Source organism: Cuculus canorus, chromosome 14 (assembly GCF_017976375.1).
Source record: "Cuculus canorus isolate bCucCan1 chromosome 14, bCucCan1.pri, whole genome shotgun sequence".
NCBI lineage: Eukaryota > Metazoa > Chordata > Aves > Cuculiformes > Cuculidae > Cuculus > Cuculus canorus.
Genome location: NC_071414.1, coordinates 15,763,427 through 15,790,826, shown reverse-complemented (window position 1 = coordinate 15,790,826; position 27,400 = coordinate 15,763,427). Strand labels below are relative to the sequence as shown.

At 44.1% G+C, this 27,400-nt stretch overlaps 1 protein-coding gene across 4 annotated transcripts in view; it reads right to left on the bottom strand.

Moving 5' to 3' along the window:
* RASGEF1C (RasGEF domain family member 1C) overlaps positions 1–27,400 on the bottom strand; it is a 72,578-nt gene that overhangs the window by 10,918 nt on the left and 34,260 nt on the right. For 3 of the 4 annotated variants that reach the window (XM_054079726.1, XM_054079724.1, XM_054079723.1), the window contains 6 exons: positions 16,516–16,698; positions 14,782–14,904; positions 12,074–12,211; positions 6,668–6,880; positions 4,543–4,617; positions 843–938 (listed from right to left, as the gene is read on the bottom strand). In XM_054079726.1, the coding sequence (XP_053935701.1) occupies positions 843–938; positions 4,543–4,617; positions 6,668–6,880; positions 12,074–12,211; positions 14,782–14,904; positions 16,516–16,692 (822 nt within the window). In that variant the 5' untranslated portion in view covers positions 16,693–16,698. Of the gene's footprint in view, positions 1–842; positions 939–4,542; positions 4,618–6,667; positions 6,881–12,073; positions 12,212–14,781; positions 14,905–16,515; positions 16,699–25,838; positions 25,979–27,400 lie in introns of those variants that run through there. The other variant, XM_054079725.1, reaches the window with a different exon arrangement.

Genomic DNA, 27,400 nt, shown 5'->3' with positions numbered 1-27,400 from the left:
CAGCAATTCCCAGGCTTGCCTCTGTTAATGGCTTAGCGCTGGAAGAGGCAGCCCAAACAGCCCTGAAGCAGCTCAGCTCCCTCAAGTCAGTAGGCACATCAGCACAGACTTCCCAAAGGGCAGGATTTCACAGCCATTCAGCTGCAGCATCTTTGTCCCAGAAAGACTTTGTTTCACTGCATTAACCCCTTTAAGTTCTTCTGGCCCTTTCAGCAATATGGCCAGGACAAACGGTAGCCTGCATTTCAAACACATTTTAACTGGACCGGAATCTCCTTGCCTTTCCCAAGACAATTTTCATATGGTATTGCTTCTGAGTCACAGACAATCTAGGCTGTTTATACTATTACTATTCCTCCCTTCCACACCCTTTTCAAAGGAGAAAACATTACTTTCATTTTGATGAGGCCAAGTTAAACAAACTAAAACCACTACCAAGTTAAAAAACCACTACTCACAGCTACAGTAATGGGCAGCGGGACAAAGAGCCACACAATGGGAATTCATGAGCACAACAGAGCTTGAGGATGACAGATAACAAATATTACTCCACTAGAATCTTTTCCAGCAGAAACCTCACAGGATAATTCAAGGCCTTTTTTCCCTGCAGGGTTCATTATTCCACACTGGGCTCCGACTACATCAAGAGAACAGTGTATCCCCTGTGTGTTTCCAGCTCTGTTTTGCAATATTTTTGTCATTTATTAGCGTGAGTGCAATATAACCAAAGCTTACTGTCAGATGCTTAGCCAGGTCATAAGAAATAAATCCCCAGGTTTGCTTATTAATGTACAACCTCAAACTGGTACTTCAGGCACGTGGTAAAACACGCCACAACTTACCATGCAAATTTCTGTTGCTACAAGATAGCAGAGTCTATTGAACCATTTCACATAGGCCTCAAGGTTACTTGTCTTCTTCTGTTCGCTGAAACAAGTCTGTGGAGAAAAAAAACACAGAAAGACATATAACTGTGTTTCAGCTAGCTGCCTGATTGATGCTACACAGAGGTAATTACTTGGCCACATCTCTCTCACGCACATGGAGACTGCATTGGCTGCATCCGTTCAAAGAGCCAGTGGGCAGGAGGGCGGCTGGTGGCTGCCCAGGGTCCAGCTGAGCGTATCACACCACATAATTCACACTCGGGTACAATAAACAGCCCCATTTTGCCAAGCGGGTGTTCACCAACACAGTCTGCACTGACTGACCCTTGTTCACCGGGATATTAATGGCTGGGGCATTGCAGGATTCAGACAGCAACAATACGCAGAAAAAGCCTTCCACTGCATGCTTAGTTTGTGCCTTTGATTCCAGGACTTCCTTCACTTTAGTAAACGCAGGCACCCACAGCCCTTTTTTTGGAGGGGAGGGACTGTAATTTAGTGAAGTGAATGAAAGATAAGCAAAAGAAAACACTGTTCTAGTTGCTTCTTTATGGGGAAAAAAAACCCAAACCCAACAAACATTTCCCTTATTGTCTCTAGTGATCAGCCCTGTCCTGATGGCTGCTCTTGAACAGGTCACTTACATGTCAGAGATACTTCATGGATAAGAGACATTACAGGCAGCTTTCCTTAATATGAAACTTAAAATAAATTCCCATAACCGATATAGGCTGTGGGAGCAGATACTTGGCTGAACTCTTCCAGTTTCTTTGACATCAGCAGATAATTTACTACAGCAGAGTGATAGGGCAGTTCACACAGCCTGAAGATGGTGCTTGGAATCATAAGAATCCAAGTCTTTTTCCCAGTGCTAAATTTTTAGGCTGTCCATCTAGGACACACTGCTCTCTAGAGTTCACGCGATTTATTTGAATGTTCATTAACATCCACTAGAGGGTATCAGAGAATACTTATTTTTTGTTTTATTAAGATCATTTCCCAGAGCTGCCATAAATACATGACACTAAAGAGAAAACCACAATGCATTAACACAGATCCATTAATGCCAATGGGATTACTCCTATTAAACAAGTTAAACAAGTGACTAAAACCCCTTAAAACACATAGCTTAACAAGGTTCCCAAGGTAATTCAAGGTAAGAAAATATTCACCTGTTTTTCTATATACTGGCATGTTTAGAAACAGAAATCACAGTACCATGCTAGGGAGCAAATCTTAACAAGCCTGAAATACCTTGGCACTTCATGAGTAAACTACACAGACAGTAAAAACATAGTTTAAATGCATCTCATAGGTAAACATAAGCAAGCAGCAAGTAAATATCAAGTAAAACAAAGGAAAACCAAAGCAGCCCCAGTACAGCAGTTGGCTTTCTGCACTCTGCAGTATTGCTCCTCTTTACAGCACAAAAGTACACGAGATCTACGTTTTGTTCTGAATATGTTTTTCCATCTCCACGCTGCTGCCCTGTGCCAGGGCATAAGAACCACAGCTAATACCACAAAACCTGTGAAAAATGTGCAACAGCTATAAGTTGAAACAGACTGCTTTTTAAAGGTTAAGCTTTATAAATGGCAACAATATTTAGCACCTCCCTAGCATCTTCCATCTGCAACTCAAAGTGCTTGATAAACATTCATAAGTGAAGGCTTTTGAAGCCCTCGTGCAAGAAAGATGTTTAACATGCTCTCCAGCTGGAAGGAATTCAAACCTGAGCCAGTTCCCTGGTGTTAACAGGGGTGGTCTCCATGGGTTGGGGAACGATATGTCACTCCACGGAAAGTTTGTGCTGCTATGCACAATGTTCTGCTAGGTTCCACATGATCCCTCAGCTATGCCTCACCCTGGTGCAGAGGCTCTTCTAAATCCTTGCTGGGACCTCTGATTAGCCCAGAGAAAGGGTGGAGAACAGCTAAAAGCTACCTGTGCTTTCATCAGCCTTGCTGACTTGAGTCCCAAAAATATGTGAGTGCCATTTCTCGTGTGAAACTGTTACGGCAGTTTTTGCTTCACGAAGTAGATCCTCCTGAAGGGAAGACACTGCCTTGAGCTTAAAAGGCAATGCAGTGCTGTATCTTTGTGCCCATTATTTTCTCTGTTATTATGTACTTCATTGAAGTCACAGAACTGTTACTGGGCAGCACTTCAGTGTTTAGATTTGCGTTTGCAGAACATGCGTAACTGTCAAACAGCTTGTCATAGTCTGTCAAGATTATTTCCTTGGATATCCTATCCCATCATTATTTTCAGGCTCTCTGCCTCTGATTCTAATTCTTCCCATCCACCTTGCTGAAGTTTCCTTATGTTTATTTGGTAGCCTCAATATCTCTTCACATTTTGGTGGTATCCTGTGCTGGCCCTGCAATTGAAATTCTAGACACAGCTTCAGCTGTTGTGCATACATTGGTTTAATACTGAACATTTCCTTCTTCCTCTTAACATCCCTTCCCTTTATGGCTTTATATAATTTGATTTCACTCACTGCTGCCTCCCTCCCACTCTTCCAAAACTCACTCAAATTTAGTGCCCTTGTTTGATCTCTTTCATTTTACTTCAATACAGATAATGACGACTGTTCAGTTTCAGCCTTGTCCCTCATGTCTGCAGCAGGCTGCTGAAACCTCACTGTGTCTGGTTTGAAATTTCATGTTTTTGACATGTCTTTGCTACCTTGAGGCTCATTTCTAAAGGACGTGAACAGTGCTCAGAATACCTGAAACACCACTTCTGCCCACTCTCATCTCCCTGAAACCAACTGCAGAACCTTCGCCACTCCATTAAGAGAAGGAAAGAGTCCAATGTTGTACATTTCATCCATCCATCCATCCATCCATCCATCCATCCATCCATCCATTTTTTTACCGTTTCAAGCTATTCTTGCGCTCTTTGGGGAGTACTATAAACAGGTCTTCCTGTTACGTTCAACATGCAATGATGAAATTCTGCCACTTATGTACGATCTCAGTGGGAGCCCATATGCAGTTCTGGGGAAGAATTTTCCATTCTTTCTTTTCTGACAGTATGCAAAGTCTCCAACTCTCCCTCTCCAGCCAGGAAATCTCTCTCCTTTTTGAGGCGCTTACTGAAATGCTGCTTCAAACCCCACTGGAATCAGTGGAAAGACTCCAACTGTCTTCCATGGGCTTTGGATGAAACCCTGATCAGGCACTCCATTCCCTGCGGTACTTTGGGTTAAAAGCTATTGTGTAGAGAGAGAAGAGTATGTTGATTCATGACGCACTGACTCATCACTGTGGTGTCTGGGCACACACTAGGGGCATTACATCACATCCAGAGTCTTTACGCCTTCAACGCTGGGAACAGACATTCCCTGGTTGTGTACAGCCACAAACCATCTGCCTCGGTCAAAGCAGGTCAGGAGGAACAAGCCAGAAAGCAGAACTGGGTGCTGCCCAGTCTCAGACTGGGACATATTCTCACCAGGAAGGAATGGCAATGACCTGCCAGCGCGAGCTCTACAAACAGGTCCCATCCTTGCTGTGAGAATACAGGTTGTCAGTTGGCCCAGCCATGGTTAATAAGAGCTCCAGGCTCTGCCCTTATGGATGTCATCATATCAGTTCATCTACAAACAGTGATCAGAGGAGACGCTTTGCATGCGGACAAATCATACCTTGGTGCCATCCAGAGGGTCTTTATGTACAAATGCCTGCACAAACTCCTCAGGTCCAATGTGACTTAGCCTTTCCTATTAGAAGGGGAAAAAAGAGGGAGAGAGAGAAATAAGAAGGCACCCGGAATCTCTTCTGTTTCTCTTGGTAAGACATACCCATTATCTGTCAGCTCTGAATGGTGTTACTGAATTGGTAGACAGCCAACCAGACATTAAAATTCATAAGAACAATTAGAGTTATTTCAGCAGAAAGAGGAAAATGGGAATAAATACCTCTCATTACTGACAAGCCACAGTAAGAGCCCTCTCCTTTGTGTGAAGAGAAAGGTGCTGGATGCACATGGCCTCATCTGGGAGCCAGCAGACCCCAGTTCTGCGCTTGGCGCTACCACAGACCTGCTGTGGTCCCGCATTACTCAACAGCATTGTTTCCCAGCTGTTAAAATGGCAGTAATGCTGTGATCTGGTAACCATAGCAATCTGTTGCTCATCTGCACAAACAATGCTCTGACCCTGCCTCCCTACCCAATGAAGCTCAGGTGATGCTCCAGGGTGGTGGCTCTGTGCCACCAGGGAAGGAAGGCACTGAAGGTGCACAGGCTCACATCAAAGGTGTTGCTTACACTGCAGAGTGTATCTAAATCTCTCTTAGTAAAGAACAGTCCATCTCCACCAGCTCCTGAAACAATCCTGGAAGTTTAAGCCACACTACTAGCCTTCTTACCAGGCTTTTCAATTCCCTTAACCACATTTATTAGAAAAAAGCAGGTTTTGTAGGCCACAAAGGTTATTTCAGAGGACACAGTTCGGAATTCCTACAGCCCAAATTTAGAACACTAAAGCAACAATAAAACTAACAGTAGTTTTGCTTAAGTGAAAATTTTATGGCTACTCCTATGCTATTTCTCTTGGCTTCTCATCTTGCCACTGATAACTGTATAGGAATCTTACTAGCAAATAACTGTTATTAAATAAATAGCAAATAATTTTTAACTAATGAACGACCTTTAGAGCAGCTGGTGTGTGGATGCAGTAAGTGAAAGAGAAGGTAGAGAGCACTGATTACAGTGAAGTGGAATGAAAAACTCTAGCTGCATCAGCTTTAAAAGTGCAGCAGTGCCCCAGTTACAGGGCATCTCCCCTTGGAAGACAGCTGTAATGTGGAGGAAAAGAAGAAAACTCCAGGCAAAAGGATTTTCTACTCTCTGGGTTAAGTTCAATAAAGCAAAGACAGCCAAAGTTGCACATCCTGAAAACTAACCAAGGTGAGAAGGTGAGTCTAAATTTAGGGTTTCTGAACTATTCCACTTCTTGACAAATAGAATATCAACTACCTTCAGAATTCCCAAGGCTAATTCACTCCAATCCACAGTCCATTTCACGGTTTATTTTTCCAGCCTTCCTCTGAAGGATGAAGAGTGTCTACAGGAGGACAGGCAGCAGGGAATCATTAGAGCATCAAGAGATCTGCAGATGGCAGCAACGTTTTATGTTCTTCTGTGAATATCCAGGAAGTCTGCACAGAGGACCTGAACCTGGGAGATGGGTGTGCAACACAACAATCTGTCCAGCAACTCGGTGCTGCAATCGGAGTGATTACCACCAAAGACCTCTTTGAGAGTGGACTGCAGTCCAAGAGGGAAAAAGCAGGACTTGATGCGGGACTGGTATTTGCACAGCCTTGTACGTCCTTGCACAAAGTCTTAAACGGCAGACTGAAAAACACATCAGGCAACTCAGGTGCTTTGTGTAAATGTAGGAATGTATTTGAACTGTCATTTTTTTTTCCAAATTAACAGAGGGGCTAATTATCAGCCATCTCAATAGCACCTTCAGGCTACGGGGCTCAGAGCACCTTACAGAAGTGGAAACCTCTTGACTGTCCTGAGACTATGACTCACATTTCACAAATAAGCAAGCTGAAAAGGTAAAGTGACCCACTCCAAGATGCACACGAACACTCTGATATATAGCTTGTCAAACCCTGCCTCCTGCTGCAGTGCTGCTACAGCATGGGACGTGCTGCAGCAGTGCAGACATTTTTCAGTTGCGTCTGGAATACTTAACAGCTGATGGCTTAAAATAATAATTCTGACTGCAGAAATCGGGAACCATTCCCACTTACCAGCTCCACATGTGTCAGCTGCTGAGCCAGAGTGTAAGGGTCACTGCAGACACTCAGGATTTCTCTCTGAATTGATGGAGGTTTGCTTTTAAAGGCAACCAGCTTATCAGAGACAGCAGCACTGATCTTGACAATCCCTTCTTGCCCGTGGCTGAGGGTTGCAAGCTTCTGATTCAGGGTTTGCAAAAGCTGATTCATCTTTTTCCAGTAGGCCTGGAGAAACGGGGAGAGAAAGAAACATAAACCACCCACAGAATTTGAAGTGTTTTTATGCTGAATTTTCCCTTCTGCAAAATAATCCGAAGCCAGCAACAGGTTACCATTTTATTTTCAACAAGCCTATTTCAGAATAACCAGTTGGCTTAATTACAGTTCCATGCTCTGCACTACAGAAACAGACTGCAGTCAAGAGAAGAGGCAGGCAGGACTGGGCTGGCACTGACTCACATATTCCTGCCAACACCAGGATCAGAGGAGAGGTAATGCTACAACACGAGTTACTGCAGCTTTCTGGAGCACAGCAGCATTCAGTACCCACCCTTTATGTCAGCCACACGTTGCTGAGGACTCTACCTATTAGCGGTGCCTGGTCAGCTCTTATTTATTAGGAATAAGAAATGTCTTTAATGCTATTCTCTCCACCTTTTTGAGCTGAGAGCAGCAGAAGCATTCTGCCACTTGCCACACAGTTGGAGTGGTCTGAGCATCATGTAGCTGTGAGTATTTAATATCCAAAATGATAATTGCTACTAAAGGAAGGTCATATTTTACTCCAAGAACAGTGACATGCTTAGCAGGATGATCATTATTACTAAATTGCTCAGGTTCTTCTCTGAGCTGGAGCGGCTCTTTACAGACAATGAATGGAGCCACTGGCCATGGAGGATCACCAAAAGGAAATGCCTTGAACTCTTCATGACTGAGATACAATCATAACACCGACACAACAGAGCGATTTGGTGGATGGGCACTAAAGACAAGGATTAATTGGACATCTCCTTGGGCAAAAGCCTTATGGGGAGCACTTGGTGTAGCCTGAGGAATGCCACCTCATGGGCTTTCCCAGCCAGGGAAAGGGGCATTAGGCATTGGTGCAGTAGGTGCTTACTTAACACCAAGCTGCCAGTAACATCAGTTTATAATCTATTGGAAACCAGCGCTGGCATAAAGCCCTCTTCGGTTACATCTGTACTGTGGAGCAGATGTACCCCCAGCAACCCTCTACGCAATTCTTATAATCACAATAGGCACTTGGCTGGAGTGTGCCTTCCCATAAAGACCAACACACACCCGTGTTGCATCCCAAGCTGCACTAAGTCTACGTGCAGTCTTGGGAAGCACTCCTGAATCCCATGGTTTAGATCCAGCCTTTGTCTTCTGCAGACTGTTGTAGACTACTGATAACCTTCAGTGTCAAGCATTGGCAGCGCTCATGTTTTAGGTGTTCAAGACCCAGAAGCCAGAGTCAGTGCTCTTCTCACCTACATAGGATCCCATTTGCACACTAGAAGTACCATCTCCTACTAGTTCACAGTGAAGAATAACATGCTCATGTCTGCCCTCTCTCCATTACAGTTTGAGGCTGGAAAACTTCAGAACATCCCAAGTGCTTCAATTCTGCTGTAAAACTAACTTTCCTACAGCTTTCCAGCTGAAGGTTTCACACTGCTGAGGAACCCCCCATGTCGCCCTAGGAGGATGCTCTCCTGAGCTTGGCTGGAACGTGGGCCAGATGCAGTCAGGCTATTTTGCAAAACAGAGCTGCTAAGTCTGAAATGAAGCGAGCACCTAGAAAGCAGGAGGGACTTGTCTTGCAGAAAGACAATACGTGCTCTATTTGGAAGCAAAGAGTGAGCAAGATGTAAAAATAAATAATTTAAACAAGTTTTAGAAGATATAAAGACATTCTTTCTGTTTTATCTGTTCCTGAAGTACACTAGCTCCAAGGAAAACAGATTACGGGCCTTCTTCATGTAAATCTTCATCTAAAGAGATGCTCACACTTTTGATTTACAAGACTGTCCTGGACCTACAGGTCTACTGAACAGGTAGACCTACTGTTCTAGGTCTACTGAACCTATTGAAAACCATCTAAACATGATTTACATCCAGATGTGTTTGCAAATCTCAGCCTAGTTTATCAAGCCCTATGAGTAGAATGTTATTTTTTAGTAGAAACTCAAATAGCAACATATCTGGTATTTTGTAAACAGGGTAATTAATTTAAGGGAACAAGGGCAGACACAGCATTGAAATTCAAGTTTTCTAATGAATGCAAAACATTTGGCTAAAAAACTCTGCTGAACAGTCAGTTTTTTTTCAAAAAGGAGTTTGGATGAGAAATCTTGGACCAGCCGTGTCTGCGCAGCGTCAAATTCTTCACTGTTCGGATGAAAAGCCAAAAAGCAGCATCAAATTGTGTGTAAGACATGCATATTAGCCAGTCTTTCAATAAATTCTTATCCAGAGATCTAGTTACAGCTAGTTTTGTAGGGAATATGGCACAAAATATAGATACAGACAGTAGTAAACAAAGACTCAGGGAAGCCAAGCACCTGATAAAGAATGAAATGAGAGACAATTAATGGCCAAGAAAAAATATTCAGGAATTAGAGCTCTTGTAGAGACTCACTGAACATCAGCTGGGTGCATGCTTGCCTAGAAAGCTTTTCTGTGCGTGTTGGGAGAGAAATTTAAAAAATAAATCTTGCTTTTGCCCTTTTAAAAGCATTTCCTGCCTTCTTTAAACTAGGTTCAGTAAGTGAAAACAACATTGTTCATTACTTTCAACATGCTGGTAATTATCTTGCCACAAAGTGACCCCCCATTGTACAGGGGCTGCATGCTGGACTCTATCAACCAATTTCACTTCATTGCCACATTAACAGTCAAAAGAAGCATACTACTGTTTAATATTTAACGGAAATGTTTCGTTCTTAACTGGGAAAGTTCCTCTGCAGACATCAGGCCTCAGCAGGTGGCTTAGGAGCTCAAATTTTAATTAAAATTTCTAACTCTAAATGCAAATCACAGCACATACTAAGAAATGCTTCTCAGCATGGACACCTTTATAAGCACATCACAGAGCCTTTAGAAAGTGGACTCTACAAAGGACAGGAGCACACATTGCAGGGGAAAAATCCTGTATTAACCTACATGGATTGGACGACCTCAGAAACCTTGCAACCTTCAGTTTCTAGAATTCGCAATGGGAACACTTTTCTTCCAAACAACTAACGGTGACCATCGCTCTTTTGTGCTGTCCCTTAAAAAACGAAATTTGCATTTGTAGGACATGAGCTGTTTTTTAAATTAATTATTGATTTTGCTTAGGGCCAATCACTTGCAATTACACTAATACCTGAAAAGAAACTATTTCAGCCTAATCAAGTCTGAGAACCCCAGGGCACCCAACAAGCACTGGTACCCAGCTACGCACCCTCCAGAGCAAAGGTGTTGCTCCACTTGATCAGGTAGGCAAGTAAACTACTGCTTTGAACGCAAAAAGTTGATTTTTAGCCTTTAATGCTCTTCCCCAGGACAGCTACCGTTTTTAAAGAGCATCCACAACCCACAAAGCTCCTGTTCTCTGCCCTTTGGACTGGTTCCTCCTTTCCAGCGGCCTTGATTTTGGTGGGTCTATATGGGTTTCTCTCATTTCAGATACTGAAGGGCTGCAGGGCACCTTTCCTTGTGGTTGGCAGGAGCAGGTTGATTTTCTGCTCCCTTTGAGGGATTCTTACTGCTCTGGTCAATGGAACTGGGGCCACCTTGGCTCTTTCTGAAAGTCCTTCGTGTTCCCTTCATCTCCATCAAAGCGTAATGCAGCTTCTCCTTCCCACTGCTCCTCTCCCGCAGGCTGGCCAGCCCAGCCAGCTCATCTACTCCAGACTACAGCCACCTGCAACGGCCAGCCACAATGCTAGCCCAGCCCAAGACCAGCTGTTTCCATTTCTCTCCTGTTTCATGTGGGTAGGAGGGTCTATATTTCTGTTGTGCTACAACCCTGATAATTCCTTCTCTCTTCCATCCACTGCTCTTTCTTGGACTCACAGATATGCGTTTTTTGTTCTACTTGAACTGCCCCCATCTGTGGCCTGAGGCCAGGCCTTGATGTAGCCAATGGAACTGAATTCTTCCGTGTCCCATGGTTAACTTAGAACTAATTACAGATTCTCTACGTACTATTTGCTCTTGTCCTTATGATTTTCATGGTCTTAGTGGTATTTGTAATGTTCCTTAATTAATATATGGGGTTCATCCATCTGAATTTGCAAGCAGGTTTCCCAGAGACTCCATTCATTGTGTCCCACTGCCACACACAGCTCATGTTTGAACACGAAGACCACACAGCGAACTAGATTAAGTTTTTGCCCAACTGTCTTTTACCACTTTTATGCTCCCAAAGGTGCTACATGTCCATAAATATTTGTATATTTTCTTTAAATGTAAGGACCATCCCCTGCTACATGACTCTATCAGCCAAAGAGGCTGGATTCAACAGGAGGTATCTCCCATTGGATCCTGTGAACTTTGATGCAGATTCCAGCGGCATCAGTCAAACTGTGTGCAGGATCTACTGCTCTATGCCCACTCCCCTCCTGTTTCGGTGCCTCCTTCATATCAGCCAGCTCAAGCAGAGCGCCTGTGAACCCTTTTGCATAGGACAGGAAGGTGTAAGCCAAATCTTGTTAAATTCACTAATGTAAAAGGTGACAAAATGCAAAGATTTCTTTTAAAAAATCCTACCAAACTGAAGAAATTTAAAGGAAAGAACGGAAAACCAGATTTCAACACAGGTGATCAAAGACAAGAGCAAATGGAGAAATAAAAAAGGACCGTAAATGCCCTCGGGTGGTTCCACTTTCACAACCCCTCATTTTCTTAAAAGGAAGCCTTCATCAGGTACCATCGGGCATCTGATGATATTTTTAGTTCTCCAATGCAATTAATTTGATGACGGGCTGCTTGCTCCACTCCCCCTTCACTGAACTAAACAACCTGGAGTGCTCCCCGAGCCACTGCTTGGCCAGAATGGTTGACCTCAGATCGTGACACTTCACTCCTCTGCTGGACTATAACTTGAGGGATCACAGCTCTATTGCTATTTGCATTGTGACCACCACATTCCCTGTCTCTGAAATGGGAATGTTATTCTCCTGCAATTCGATGTGTAGTATACAAATTCCACTTATCCAGTGTGTCCCCATGTCACTAACACAGGAGTACGTAAGGAGACGTGGCTTTCAGGGAAACTACTATAGATTTTCACCATTCGAGAACAAAGCTGTGAGAGGTTCCAGGAAGAGGCATTGAACAGACCATGGCAAAAGGAGAAAAAGGAGGAAACGAGTTGGAAAAGGAATTTAGCATTGCCACACAACATCCCAGGTCAGATATCCTCACCTCATCACATGGGGCTATCCTGTGAATCATGTCTTTCAGATGGCCAATCATCCGCTCTTCCTGAAAGTCATACGGGAACGTCTCTGTCCACTCTGTCAGCAACTGTAAGATTTTGGGTCCAAATTTTCTGATCCGAGCCTGAAATAGAAACCGGAATGATGGAAAGGGATTTAAATGTGTTCACTTATTAAAGTATCCCAGCAATTTGTATCTCACTGATTGTGGGGCTAGATTTTCAGAGAAGGCACCTACTGTTGCACCCCCAAAATATGCACGCATGCACACAAATAGTGTGGTGCACAGATTTTCCATTTTGGAATGCAAAATATCCCAGTACCTAGATGCATGCACGACTGCCTATTTTACATGGAGATTTAAAAATTCTGCACAGGCATTTGGCCAGTTTATGTCTGGGTGGACGTTTCGTTGGTGCAACCTTTATGCCTTCTGTTAAAAACATCTGGCCTTTCTGCCAATCTTAACCATACGGTCTTCCCTTTTGTACTTAAAACTCTCCTATATTTTCATCCTTCCCTGAAAAAAATTGATTGGAATGCATTTCTTGACCAACAAAGAGGCAGCTTTTGTTTCTTTGCTTTCTGGCTGTACGAAAAAAATGCTTATTGACCAGTGGTAGATGTAACGTGAGGCAGAAAAGATGGACAAAACACTAGCACTCTACCTGGGCTACTGGTAAAGCTCTCTTCACACACAAACTCAGGGTCATGACAGCACAAGGACACCCACTCACATATCACACAGCTGGTGCCCACTTTGCTTTTGGTGTAGATTTATCTGAGAATGCAGCAGCAGGAACAGTCAGGAAGATACGGGGCAAAGAGGGAAATGTGGGGAACAGCCCAATTGGTGCATTAGTATTATCTCAAAAGACAGCCAGTGCGGCTGCTTCCAAAGCTTTCATCCTCCGTTATCCAAGAACACGTGAAAAGGAAATTGCGTTAAACAACGAACTGCATTTTTATTTACAGAAAACACAGACCAAACCAAACACCCTTCTTCTGCATCGTGCGTACTGTAGCTAAAGCATACCTTGTAATCAGGAAAAATTATACTCTTGAGCTCCACAGCTCTCTGATTTTCAACCAAGGTGGTTAAAATGCATATTTCAGCTCTCCACCAACAACAGGTTTCAATGAACCACATCTCTAAAAATAACTGCTGTCAGCTAGCATTAAGCTCATGCTCAAAGACCAGCAGGTGGCTGCTAAAGAGAAAGCTTTATTGGAAACTACAAAGGTCTGGGGAGACATTTGCTCCAGCTGTGTAAACTGCTATTAGGAACCGAAGGAGGGGATTGTGCAAGTCACAGGACACGGCTCAAGGGATGGGAGGTCACTGGTGTGCAAAGTTTCAAAGTCAGGCCCACTCTCAAGAACACAAAATCAGCTATGTCCCTCCAACTCTGCATCATCACAGGCCAGTCCAAAATGCAGATTCACTTTAGGCAGATTAGGAGATTTTCTTTATAAGATAATGTTTCTCAGTTCTTGCAAAGTTTAATGAGCAGCAAAACTTTGCAATGCTCACATTCTAATCCTCCTAAATTTGTATCTGCCACAGCATTGGAGAACAGAATCCATCACACCTCAAAAACTCTTTTGCATGCTGCACCTCATACAGATATTTCTACTAGCACTGACTGTACGGGCCACCCAAGTATCTGATTTCTGTGTAGGTTGGTTGACTGCTCTCTACAGCGAGGGCAGAGCTCCTGTTACTCATGCAAACCAGCTGCCTGGGCAAAACCAAGAACACGTTCAGATCTTGGTTATTTGGTATTTGATGCCAAAAACACTGCCACAAATCTGGAAAGGCTGATCTTGAGAATAATTTCAGAATTTTGGGGGTTTAGAGAATTGCCACTAATACACATCGTTCTCCTCTCCACCAAAATGAAGGTGCATCTCCTGCTTCAGGGAATGTACTGGATAGGTCTTCATCAATGCACCGAGGAGAGCTTGGGTGGAATCCAACACTGAATAGAATCCAAGGGAATCCATCCGTAGTGTCTGTGGGACTGCCAGAGGATGCACATGTGTTGTTACACACTGTATCAGTCTGCACAGTCCTTAGGGCAAATCTGCCGACGCAGTAACAGCTTGGATTTTCTCATTCTGTTAGCTCGTCACAGCCTGACTACTGCTTCAACTTGTTCCTGGTGTGCCAGACAGCACCGCTCTGCAGCACGAACGATCTGTCAGTGCCGGCGATGGGAGGTTAGTGGGTAGCTGCACGCTGTTACCTAGTGTTCAAAGTGACAGGTAAGGCCAAGAGGAAATATTTCTGTACCAGAAGCAAGAAAGCAAAGGGGCAGAAACATTAAGTAGAAATGGGAGGGTGGCATCTCAACATGTGCAGCTGACAGTGTGTGAGGCTTACATATTACTCCCTCGCATCTTGCAGGCTTTATTAGATCCTTAAAGGAGTTAAGAAGGAAAGTCACCTGGGAAGACGGAGACAGGGGGCTAAGGAAAATTAGAAGAAGATTTGAAGTGACTAGCGCCCGGAGCATTGGTCTTGGACGTGGATACAAGGGTACCTCAATGTCAGGATCTCAGTGGCAACTGTTATCCTTTATGAGAAAGTTTCATTCGATCCAAAGGGAGGCAAAGGACATACACCAGAGCCCCAGAATTCTCTGCCCACTGAAAATATTTCACATTTTTCTGCTGTAAAGATGAACTAACCTTGTCCAGGACAGGGTCGTCCAGCCGCTGTTGCTCAATGCACTTGTGACAAACTCGGGACAAAAGCTCATGGGGTTCAATGAAGAGTCTGGAACTCAGCAGGAACGTAAAGATATAGGCTTTCTGCAGGGGAAAGACAAGCAGACCTGCTGTGAGCAGCCACGCAGTGGGCAATATCAGCCATAAAAGCCCCAAAGTCCACTTTTTTTGCATTTTCACCAGGAGAGAACTTTATGTCTAAAAGACGCTGAAAATGGACCTGGTTACAGTGGGTGCCGGAGGCACTGGCATCTCCTTCCTCCACAGCATCCCCTTCCAGCCTCTAGCTGCTGCAACCCCGTGCAAACATCCAGTGAAGACAATGCGTACATCAGTCTACAGGACCAAGCCCAGCTATCGGAGACAGCACAACGAGACACGCACATAGGCCAGTGAAAGCTAAATGTGTAGACACTCACACATCTCTGTGTTGTATCAGGTTGTGAGATGCAGACACCCCCCAGCTTAGTCACATCTTACTATTGCCCAGCCTATTTTAAGGAATACTTCTGTTCTACTAACTCATCAAAATCCATTTCTATCAGCCAAGCCATTTCATATGCAGTTCCACATCTGTGAAGCTGTAGGAAGCAGGCTTGTGTTGGATAAATCCCTGGATTATTTAAAATATTCCAGCAGTGAATTTAAAATATAGGCATGAATCTCCAGTTGTTTGCATCCTGACCCCTCCCAGCACCTGAATTATCTTCTTTCCTCCAGACCCTGCCACGCTCCTAAGCAGCAGGTATAATATTACATATTACGTGTTGCTTAATGAAAATCTCACAGTCTAATCTGTCTCCATTACGTATTTTTATCGCCTTTCTTTTTTTTTTTAATTGATATGCTTCTTTATTACTTATTTTTAGCTGATCAGAAACTGAGCTGTGGTAATTTAAAACATGCTGTCTGCTCTGCATTGATAACTTTTGTAGTCTTCTGAACTGCCCAGAAGTCAATGCTACTCTGTGCTTTGAAATACCAGCTTTTCCGTAGAGATATATTAGCACTTAGAAGTCTTCCAGTCAAACTCTGTCCTGAATTCCACTGAGAACGTGCAAAATCCAGTCAAGTCAATAACTTGCAGGACTATACGCCTGCCTCCAGTTTAGATCCTCACACTGTTGGTGAAGAAACACTGAATATTCACTGATGGAGGAAGGATTAGGATCTGGACTGCACTGTCCAGTGTCTGCGAATTTGGTGTGACTATAACACATGGTAAATCATGAACCCATCAGAAGGTTTGTCTCTGTTGTCACTGAGGGAATGCTTTGTACATGCAGACAAACCTGGCTGTCTTCAGCAGCTACTGAAATTCAGTTAATTTAATGCCAGTTCAGACTTGAAGTTTTTTGCTTCAGTTTTCATCTAAACCTCTCTGGGATGCACTGCTATTTTTGAAGTGCTCCGACTGCTGTATCACTAATTCATCTCCACCACAGCTTTCTCCCTCATCCCCCTTCCGTTCTTGTATTTAAAGTCAGTATCAACTTTGGGATCTGCTTTTTCAGGGGAACAATTATAGAGCAGTGAAACAGCATTAAAAGCAATGCACCAATTTACCAAGGCTTAATTGTATGCAGCTTTTAAATTAGCCCTCTTAATTCAAAATTTAACACATTTGCACTTTTACATAAAGTGCTGCCCCAATTCATCAAAATTAAACTGTTTATTATACTGTAAATTGCTTACTTCAGGGTAGTAATCAGTGGTAGGTATCAGATGCTGGATTAGAGCATCCAGAGATGCTGAGGTAAGGTTTCCATCCTGGAAGATCAGTCCTCCTTGTTCATCCTCTTTTGAAGTATGTAGATGAGGGCTGAAGCCACATGGGGTAAACATACTGGTAGAACTCAGCGTTTGGGGCATGCCTTCCTGCAAGAGAGAGACGCTCAAGTCAGGGATAAGATCCATCAGAGACAGCCACATCTGTCTTCAGGTTGATTTGAAAAACATTAACCACTAATGAGAGCTTCCTGTTCACAAAATTAATGTGATCCTTCATTATAATCTCTTTTATAGCTGTCACTGGCAGATCATGCCTGCAATGGGAAATATACATTAAAACAGAACACTTTGATTTATGGTTTTGGGCCAGAAAGTGAAAGCACCTGCTTTGGACTCCCACCCCAATCAAGAGCATCTGTGATGATCCCCTTTTTTGCTACCAGCCTTGGTCCATCCCACATAAAAGAGGCAAGATACTTGGATCTTGATATCAGTAAGTTTGAGCTGATCAGAGCTGTTAGTTTGAACCTCCGTCCCCCTGAGAACGAGGCAGAGAGGATTTAGGGTAAGAGGAGAGAAAGGGGGTGCTGGCCTGGGATTGCTCAGGATGGATCTTAAGAAATGCCCTGTGGCTCCTGCGGGACTGAAGAGGCGTCAAAGTACGTGAGGGGTAGCAGCAGGAGCAAAAGTCAGCTGGAGGAGGATGGAAAAATGAAGGGAGTTGGAGGGAATAGAGAACGTGGGAGCTGAAGAAGAGATTAAAGAGCAAAGAAAAGAGAAATGAGGAATAGGGAGAAAGGCAGACACCTGCACTATTTTTGGAGCCTGAAGTTAGTCAGTCCTAGTTCTATACTTAGGCACCAAATAAATGTTTCAAAAAGATCCTGAACACTTATCGACTTCACTGGAGATGCAGAGATGCTGAGGCACCTTTGATAAAGAGGCCAGGCAAGCTTGGAGCATGTAGCCCAGTTTCAGGCTCCTAATATTTCAGTTCTCTGGGCTCTTCAGGTTGCATTCCAGGTTCCATCTCAATTCATGGCTTACAATCAACTTTAAAAGTTTCTTCTGCTGAGCAAATTGCTTTTGTTCTTGAATTAGTGCAGGGACCACCTGCTTCTGAAATCCCTCCTAGAAGCTACTCCACCCTCATCTACAGGCAGCATTATAGGATGTGGACTCGGAAAAGGACAATGTATTCTCACTCTCAGGTCAGCAAACACATTATCCAGAGCAAGGGACCCCGCTATGACCTGACAATTTACTTCTGAATTTAATTTTACTTGGTGACAGGGAGAGGGTGGGAAAGAGATAAGGGAAGGGAGGAGTCCTAGAGACAATCTCTACTACCCTGAGCAGCTCCAAAACATTTCCCAGGACTCTGGCTCTCCCTCCTGAGCACAACCTCTGCTGGAAGAGCAAGCTCTGCACCGACCTCCCACGTAGGCAGGCACAGGGCCATAGGCTGACACCGCCTGCCGCTGCGCCTCAGCCTCCGGACTCGTCCAGCCTGCTGGCGCTCAGTCACAGGCAGTCAGCAAATATGCCTTGTTTTCCAATATGTTTCTCCATCCTTTTCTTTCCAGACTCATACAATGGTTTTGTCTGGAAGAGACATTAAAGCCCATCCAGTCCAACGCCCCTGTGATGGGCAGGGACACCTCCCACTGGATGAGGGGCTCCAAGCTCCATCCAACCTGGCCTTGAACATCTCCAGGTATGGGGGCAGCCACAGCTTCCCTGGGCAACACGTGCCAGTGTCTCACCACCCTCACACAAAAAAATTTCTTTCTAATGTCTAATCTAAATCTCCCCTCTTTCAGCTTAAAATCGACCCCCCCTCATCCCATCCCTACATTCCCTGATCAAGAGTCCCTTCCCAGCTTTCCTGGAGCCCCTTTCAGGTACTGGAGGCTGCTCTAAGGCCTCCCAAGAGCTTTCTCTTCTCCAGGCTGAACAAGCCCAACTCTCTCAGCCTGTTCTCATGTCCACCTAGTGTTCCACCTTTTCACCGTCCAACACAACTTCAAAAGCTGCCCCGTAGATTTGGCTTAAGAATTTGAACTTGTGTTTCTCCTTCACACGCATCAGTAAACATTCCCAGTCAGTCAGCTCAGCTTTGGCTACTTGTACAGTACATCGTATTTACTCCTGCAAAAATCCTTGTGTGCAGAATCACCTCTCTGCTTGGCACAACCCCTTCTACTCCCCCAAGCTCAGGGTGCTGCAACTTGCCAACTCGGGGCAATCGTGGGCTGCTGAAGATGAGAAGGGCAGCGTCCTGTGAGCCAGGCGGGGTGTGAAGCCCTGGGAGCTGGGTCCCAGCATCGTGGGAGATCAGGCTTTACAAGCAAATCTTGGGTGACTTCTCCCTTCAGAGGAGGGACTGTTCCCCAGGAGCCAGTGGTTTGGTTAGTGTGTGTTATCTCCTTCTGAGAGGCTCACATGAACTGGGAATGCAGGCTGCCTCTGGGATTTGCAATCAAACAAAAAGGAACCAAAATGTCAAATCCAACAAATTCCTACCTTGACTGAAAACCAAAATAGATACTGGGGCCTTGAGCAGCCTGATCTAGCGGGAAGCGTCCCTGCCCATGGCAGGGAGGTTTGGAACTGGATGAGTTTTAAGGTCCCTTCCAACCCAACCCATTCTATAATTCTACGATTCTACGTCGGGGATTTCAGTTTAGTTTAAAGACCAGAATATCCAAGTGTCATCCCAGCCAGAACAGAAATTGAAGTGTTTAGTTTGAATGAATGTGCAGATGTGCCTGTTAATAAGGCTCCAAGAGCGAGTAATTGCTGCTTTTTGTACACAGCTCAGACTCTGTGTAGTAAATGGGAACGACTACTAAATCCCATTTGTTACTTCTAACACACTCTATGTTATGCCTTGTTTCTATGGTAATAATCCCAAGAAGGATTGCACGTCCATATAGATCAAGAAATAAATCTCACGGACATATAGCTGTCTAGATGAGGAAAGGAAAAAGTTGAAACAGCTGCAAACTTACAGGAGGCATCCTGGCTTCAGTGTAAAACAGAACTCAAAGCAATAATTTATCCAGTGCATCCCTCACTGTCAATGCCTTCTTTATTATCAAACAGAAACATATCTAAACAGGATATTGCCTGATTTTCAGCATCTCATTACATGAGAAATCTTGCCGAAATACGTAGCAATGCTTCTTAAGGAAAAGGTTTTTTTAACTCAATAAGAACAGCTGTACAGCTGTCACTGAGACATCCAACTCAGGTATTGTTAAGAAATTAAATCTGATTTTTTATTAGGAAGTTCTTGATCTAATCTCAATTTTTCAGGCAAGCCTTGCATCGTATCGGAGCCGGTGCCTGGCTGTCACGTTACTTGCCACTGAAGAAGACCTGAATGAAGGTTTTAACTTCATGCCTTTTTGCTTACTGTTGACTGATACACTCACAGCAGGATGAAGGCCAATAGTACAGAGACTAAAAATCTCTTGCACTATTAAGTCTGATAACAACTAACATTAGTATTTGGCAGACAAGAACTTAGGACAGGGACTTCCCTGCTCACACCACCTCATTTCTTTTTGTGTTCATGCAGTTTCCAAAGTACTCTTTTCAAAAGCATTAAATAGACACAAGATCTGGCTTTGAAAGAGCCTAAATATCTGATTGCCTGCAGTAGGCAGAAGGTTATGCTGTCAATCACTCGCAGAATACAGAAACAACAAGGGAAACAATGAAAGAGGGAAAACAAACAAGCAAACAACCTCAAGGACATTTGTCTTATTTTACTGACAGTGGTTTGGATGATGGAAAAGGCAGACTGCGTAGATGGAGTCAGAGCCTTCTCAGAAGAGCACACTGACAGGACGGGAGGATACGCTCCCGGCTGCAGAAAGGAAATTCCAGTTGAACATAAGAAAAAGTCCTTCCCTGAGCACCACACAAAATTGGAAGAGGGGCCTGGAAAAGATGTTCCATCTCTATCCCAGGAAATTTTCAAAACTCAACTAGAAAAGGCCTTGAGCAACCCAAGCAAACTTTGAAGTTATCCCTGTGTCAAGCAGGAGCTTGGACTAACAACCATGAGAGGCCTCTTCTGATTAACTTTTCTGTGATTATAATACGTCTGTCTTAAACTGACGCAGTATTGCCCCTCCTCAGCTGTTGGGGCATTTTGCAATAAGATGTGCTGGTGACCCTCTATCCTCAAGTACAAGGAGGACAATGGTGTCACACTGGATCACAGTGGGCTCCTCAATGTTCTCCCTGACACTAGGGCTGTGCATTCAGACAAGGATTCTCCAACTGGGAAATGCCACAGCTCAGGGAACGGGTTGTTCAACTGCAGTTTTTTTGGATGATAAAGTCGAGTTTGCTGAAAGTGAGCTCCTTGATACTGCACAGGAAATGCACTTCTGGGTGTTAAGAGTAATAACTGGAACAGGCAATAATCTCCTGTATTTATTTCTACCTCTACTCTTTTTTTGGGACTTCTTCCGCTTCATCGTTCTTGTTTTTTATTGGCTATTACAAAGCACCTTCTCTTCACATTCTTTTAATTTATTTCATAAGATTGGAAAAGGACTTGATTCACTGAGCCAAAGCATGAGAACAAACAACCACCAACGACTGGGAGAAAAAGCCACCCACAAACTCTGCACCTACCTACACCTGCGAGTGCCCTAAGATCTCCAGAAATCCAGGGGCCAAACCTAGAAAACTGAGCAGGGCATGGCTTAAAGAAAGGATTGCCTAACCATGAACACATGGGCCCACTAATCTGCAGCAAGAGAGGTTCAGCGTGATAGAGGATGGCCAAGAGGCTGCCAGCTCTACCTCCCTGGTGGCAGCCAGGTTACCTGAGGGAGAGCCACAAGGGTAAATACCCCACCAGCATTCCTCAACTCCACCGCCTACTGTTACAAATGCCCCTATGGCAAGTACAGTTAATGCTTACGTGGATGTGAAATGTTCAGGAAACATTTAATGTGTTTTTCAGCAGCTTTGATGTGATAAGTGTTTTATTCTTTTATCAAAAACTTCATCACGCTGTTTACTTTTGATCTTCATTTCATCTCTGCTTTCCATCTGCTCTGCCTCTCTCAAGGGGAAACAAGCGCTGGTACCATGTGACGAATGGAGCGGGGCTGCAAACTTATCTTCCCACCCACTTAACTTTCAGATTAACAAACTAAATAAAACCCTTCCCACTTCAAGGATGAAAGGCACAAGCTTTTGACAATCTCCCACCAGAATTACAAGAGCTAGAGCGGATGGTAAGGGGAGGTGTGGAGGCTAGGATGTCCATCTGTGCCATGAGGGAGGCACCGGTTTCACTCACTATCCTGACTGTGGTGGAGGGCTCCTCTTTGGAAGAACCCAGGATACATGTCAACGATGCTTCTCTCTGCCACATGCTCCTTGTGGGTCAGGAGATGGTGCAAGTCCTTCAGTTGTTCCCCATAAAGCACTCACTTTCCGTCCCATCCCAGAGGAATAAACTCTGCTCTGTGCTCTCAGCCAGGACCGCGCGAGATGCGGTCAGGTCTTATCTGCCTCAGTCCCTGCCCACCACTGTCATTAAGGTACTAAATACAGGTACGCTCAGCAGAAACTTCAGCAATAGATGCTTATTTTTCTTTATTTTCAGTAATTTTCCAACTGTTTATCTTTGCAGACAAAAAAACCTTTCAGAAGGTAATTACAATGAGTTAAAATTCAGATTTTTCTCTGTTTCTTTTGTAGGGATGGAAGCAGAGGAAAGGAAAGAGAAAGAATTCTAATGTTTCAGAAAACACAAGGAAAACCACTGCAAAGTAATCAGTTCCAGTTGTCAAGGCCATGGCTATAAATTTTTTTCCAGTAAGAGTACCTGCCATTAACAAACTTAAAATGTATTTGATGCTGCTGTAATTAGGAATCTGTTAGCAGATGTAACTTCCTTTTCACCTTTCACCGAGCCACAAACCATTCAATTTACAGTCTGTGAAGTTGTGAGATTGCACAAAACCCAACCTGTCAATCCCAATACTGTTGGAAATGGTTAAACAAGTAATATAATGAAGTTACCCAACTGAGAAGCACAAAAGAATCACAAGGGAAAAGAACCACGGGACAGGAAAGGTGGGGAAAAAACACTCAACTACAATATTCTCCAAACTCAATAACAACAATTATATCTCGGCGCAGGCAGGCTCCCTCCCCTTTCCTCCCCATTCCTTGCAGCAGGTGAGGCACTTTACAGAGATTCCCCTAAACGAGATTACAAGAGCAGCAAGTGAATTTAAGGGGTTTGGGTATCTAATCAGAATAAGATGCCAATTCAATTTCCTTTGATCCCACCGGGTTCTCACCTCTTACTCATCTCCCCTCCCAAGTTACTTTCCTAAAGAATTCACCCAAAGAAGGCTCTACATACAGACTCTGAGAGTAGAGCCTTCTTTGGGTGCTGCAACTCAGGAAGGGAAGAAAAACTCCTGATGAATCTAAACCAGCAACGGCAAAAACTAACCTTGGGAAAAGTAAGGGAAAGGAGAGCAGAGCAGCGGAGAGCGAAAGGTGAGCTCTACATGTTGTGGCACATGGCACTCCAGAGCAGGGCAGGGATGCAATCCAGGAACCTCAGGCTGCCTGGAAATTTCTTTTTCCTCTGTTAGATTTCTTTCAAGGATGATGAAATTCCACTATCCGCCTGGTTTGGCCCAAACCAAAGTGCTCCAAACTGTTCTGGGAGCTGCTGGAGTCTCAAGCTCCTGCGAGTGCTGCAGCCCATCCTCATTCCCGAGGAGAGGAGCAGAGCATGGCAAAGCCCCAGCTCTCAGCACAAGGTGGGCAGGGGGACGCACAGGCTACAAAAACAACTCGGCTGCAGCTCCAGTGAGGCTCTGGAGAAGCACTTAAAGCACAAATCCTCTTCATCCATTTTTTTCAAAGAAAAACTGAAATCAAAATGATCTCTGCTGTAAAGAGTAGCTACAAACTCACACACTGAACAACTCCTGCTGGGTTTCTAACTTCCACATGAAAAAGCACTCTAATCCAAAAGAGTAATTCCTAAGACTCAGACCAGAAACTGGGCTCAGCACCTCCAAACCAGCCTGGAGAAGAGAAGGTTGCGAGGAGATCTTACAATGACCTTCCAGTACCTGAAGGGGCTACAAGAAAGCTGAGGAGGAGCTTTTACAAAGGCTTGTAGTGATAGGACGAGGGGCAATGGGTATAAACTGGAGAGGGGCAGATTTAGACTGGACATAAGGAGGAATTTCCTCACTACGAGAGTGGGGAGACACTGGCCCAGGTTGCCCAGGGAAGCTGTGGCTGCCCCATCCCTGGAGGGGTTCAAGGCCAGGTTGGATGGGGCTTGGGCAGCCTGAGCCAATGGAAGGTGTCACTGCCCATCACAGGGGGGTTGGAACTGGATGATCTTTGAGGTCCCTTCCAACCCAAACTATTCTATGATTCACTCTACCCGTTCTGGAGCAATGAAGCCCTCAGGTCTCCATCCTCTCCCTGCTGGCTGCATGACTTGCCCGAGTGCGAAGTCTAATGTCCATGCAGGCACAAAGAGGAACCTGCAGTATAACTTCACTCCCCTCAAGACATTGCAACGTGACAGGAAAAAGATTCAACTCAAACCCCACAGAAATTACTGGGTTCTGCATCTCACATATTTACTTCGGGCTTGAACAAGAGCTTTTATTCTCTGCGATGAAGATTCACAGAGCTTCATTCAAAGCCCGCCAACAGGACAGACACACATACGTCTACTAGCTGAATTTTTCCCCTTGTGTCAGTGAAGACAATCACAGCTACTCTTATACCAGAGATTTATGAGAAATATCTTGCAGCCGGAATGCTGGAGTGAAAAAACAACTATGCTAACCAATTACCAGGAAATCTGATGGACATGCCTCAGAAAGAGGCCCAATTTATAGGTAAGAAGGCATTAAATCAATTACCAGAACAAGGTCACCTTGCTGAAGGAATATTTCTGTTTATGCTCATGTCAGACTATTTTGTTCAATAGAGAAAAATGAAAACCTGATTATCATGAATTTGGTAGACTGATCTGAAGTAGAATGTAAATCAGAAACGAGAAGATTTATGGCCAATTAAATTGAACTCCAATCAAAATCCCATTCAGGCAACAGTTCCCTGGGGGCTTCAATTTGTTAGTGCCACATTTTTTTAATAACTTTCTTTTTCATGTAACATCAGCAATAATAAAAACCCTTCAGTAACAAGCAGAGCCATGAACGTGTTATTTATCTTAAAATGCCATCATTGCCTGGAATCAGAAAGCATTGAAAGAACGCACCGTAATTGCTCAGGAACAACCCCCCATAAAACTGCCACAGGTGTAAAGCCTTTTTTTTTTTTCTTAGTCTCAGAACAATTTATCTTTTCATTAATCTGGTTCAAGTCTGGAGTATTTCTCCTGAGTAAAAGTGAGTTGGCTTTGACCCTGGCACGAGACTGAAAGCAGTCTCTGATGTCTCAGACACTTACCCAATATTAATATTGCATGGATACATGAAGCACAGGGCCAGTGGCATATCCGTGTCTCATCATTATCAGATTTTCAGTAATATTAGAAGGAAAATGCCTACCAATATATTCCAGATGCCCTTGACAGTATTCAAATGTATGCTAAAGGCAGCAGACTGGATTTTTCTCTCTTTAGGCAAGGAAATCTATTTTCTGCTCTAATGTGTCTCTCTCCCCTTACGCCTCCCCCTTCCTCCCGAGTTCCTAGTAAAACCCTCAGATGATATAAAATCTATTCTGGCATATAGGGATTTTTTTTTTTTTTTAAAGAAAAATTTATCCTTTTTCTTTCCTTAAGGAAAAGGAAATCCTTCTTTTCCTTAAGGAAAGACAAAGGATAAATACAACATAAACGGAACAAGGAAAATGAGAGTGCTTAGAGTGGGAATGAATTATTGTACCTTTTGTTAAACATGAAAATGCAACATTTGCCCCAAGTGAAGTCAGAACTCAACGAGGCATGGACTGAGAGGGAAATCCCGGAACAAAACCATGCAGGCAGCGTTCCCAGAAACCACTGACATCAACAGGAACCTTTTGGCTCAGTTCAGTCATCGCTGACGGGCCACCACTGTGACTGCTTGGAAATCAGTCAACACTTGGATTTTCTTGCTTAGGCAGTGGTGAGGAGCGGAAGTTATTTAAGGATAACTAACACTTGTCAGTGGAGGGCTGTGCGGTTTTGTAGGGCAGCCTGGGCTGCAGCATCAAACTCACAAATGAGAAAGCTGCTGTGGGAATTTTAATACCTAAATATACGGGTATGACACCGCGATTGCCTTCAGACCTCAGCAGCCGTCTCCTCACAAAGAACAGCTTCTTCCAAGCCAAACCTGGAGGAATCAGAGTGGCTTAAAAGCAGCACGGCACTTTGGCTTCTGCAACACCAACAGCTTTGCATGAGCAAGGACGCCTCTCCCCATCTAAGCGAATGCCGTCTTCACCACACGCTGTCAGAATTACAATGGAAAGCCCGTAAATAAAACAAATATGCAGACCTCAGTCCTCCTCTCCTGACATCTTAGCGAGAACAAGCCCTGACAGGAATAAAAAACCTCCCACACTAGGCAAAGCAATTCTGCTATTTATGCAGAAGGAAGAAGGAAAGCTGTATATCAAACAAATAATTACAAGAGCGGCTTTATCAGTCCCTGCTGATTACTCTCAGCTCGGTTTGATGATTCTGCTAGCGCTCCGCAGGTTGTTCAGAGAGGTGCATGTCACAACATTTCACTTGCAGTTCTTTCATTTATTAGCACCTACTGCTACCTGCCTCTTCGTAAAAAAATCTTGGCATACATTTAGAAATTGGTCTCTTGGAGTCTGTCAAGGAGGTTTAAAAACCTATAAATCATATTTTTATATATACACATACTCTCAGACAGGCTCCACTCGTGAATATGAATGCATAATTATATATTTTAGGCATTACATACATAAAGGCACAGTTATTAGATATGCACACATTTTTATATAAGCGCAGCTCCCTCCCCAACATGTAAATACAGCAATTCAACTTACTTGGGGATTACTGCTCCAGTTGGGGCGTGACAGCACTTCATTTGACTTTTTCTTCTTCATAAACTCACCAAAACATTAAATGGAAGAGAGTCTCATCTTTATCTCAGAAAACATCAATGCCTTCCTAAGAGCAGCACAAGCTCTGACTGTCACCAATGCCAATCTGTCACCACTGTTAATCACACCGTATCTGAGCAATGCGAATTTACCAGATTAGCACAAATGGCTCTTAGATTTTTGCTCTTAATTGCCACGGTCTCAGGCATCCCTGAGATTTATGTTACACTGCAAGACATACTTTGTGGCAAGCACCTCTGTGCTTCAGCGCGCAGTGCCCAGCCGAGGGGATAGACAATCAAGCGCTCGATTTATGGTGCTCGTATCCCCTGTCCCTGACTTGCCTTTGGAAGCTGGGCACAGGATTGCGGATGGGAAAACTGAGAGGTCAGAGCTAAGCCCATCAGTGAGGGATCTGGCCACACAGACTAACTCCTCCTCCCAAATATCCCCTCAGACCTGGGCTGGAGAGAGACCGATGATGACACTCAAACACAGCACTTCACTCCCTACTAAGGAAGAGGGTCAAAGCACAGGGGTACATCAACACAGCCAGCATCAGGCTCCGGTCTTAGCTGTAGATTTGGGTTATTTTTGTCTTAGCAGCCTGTAGTGCTCCAGACTGATGAGCAGGCTCCGGTGCTCTGTGGATGGCATATGGACACGTCTCCCTAAAAGAAATGAGCTTGTGAGCTTCTGGATTTCCCCTTCTGGAGCACCATCTGTGCCTGCT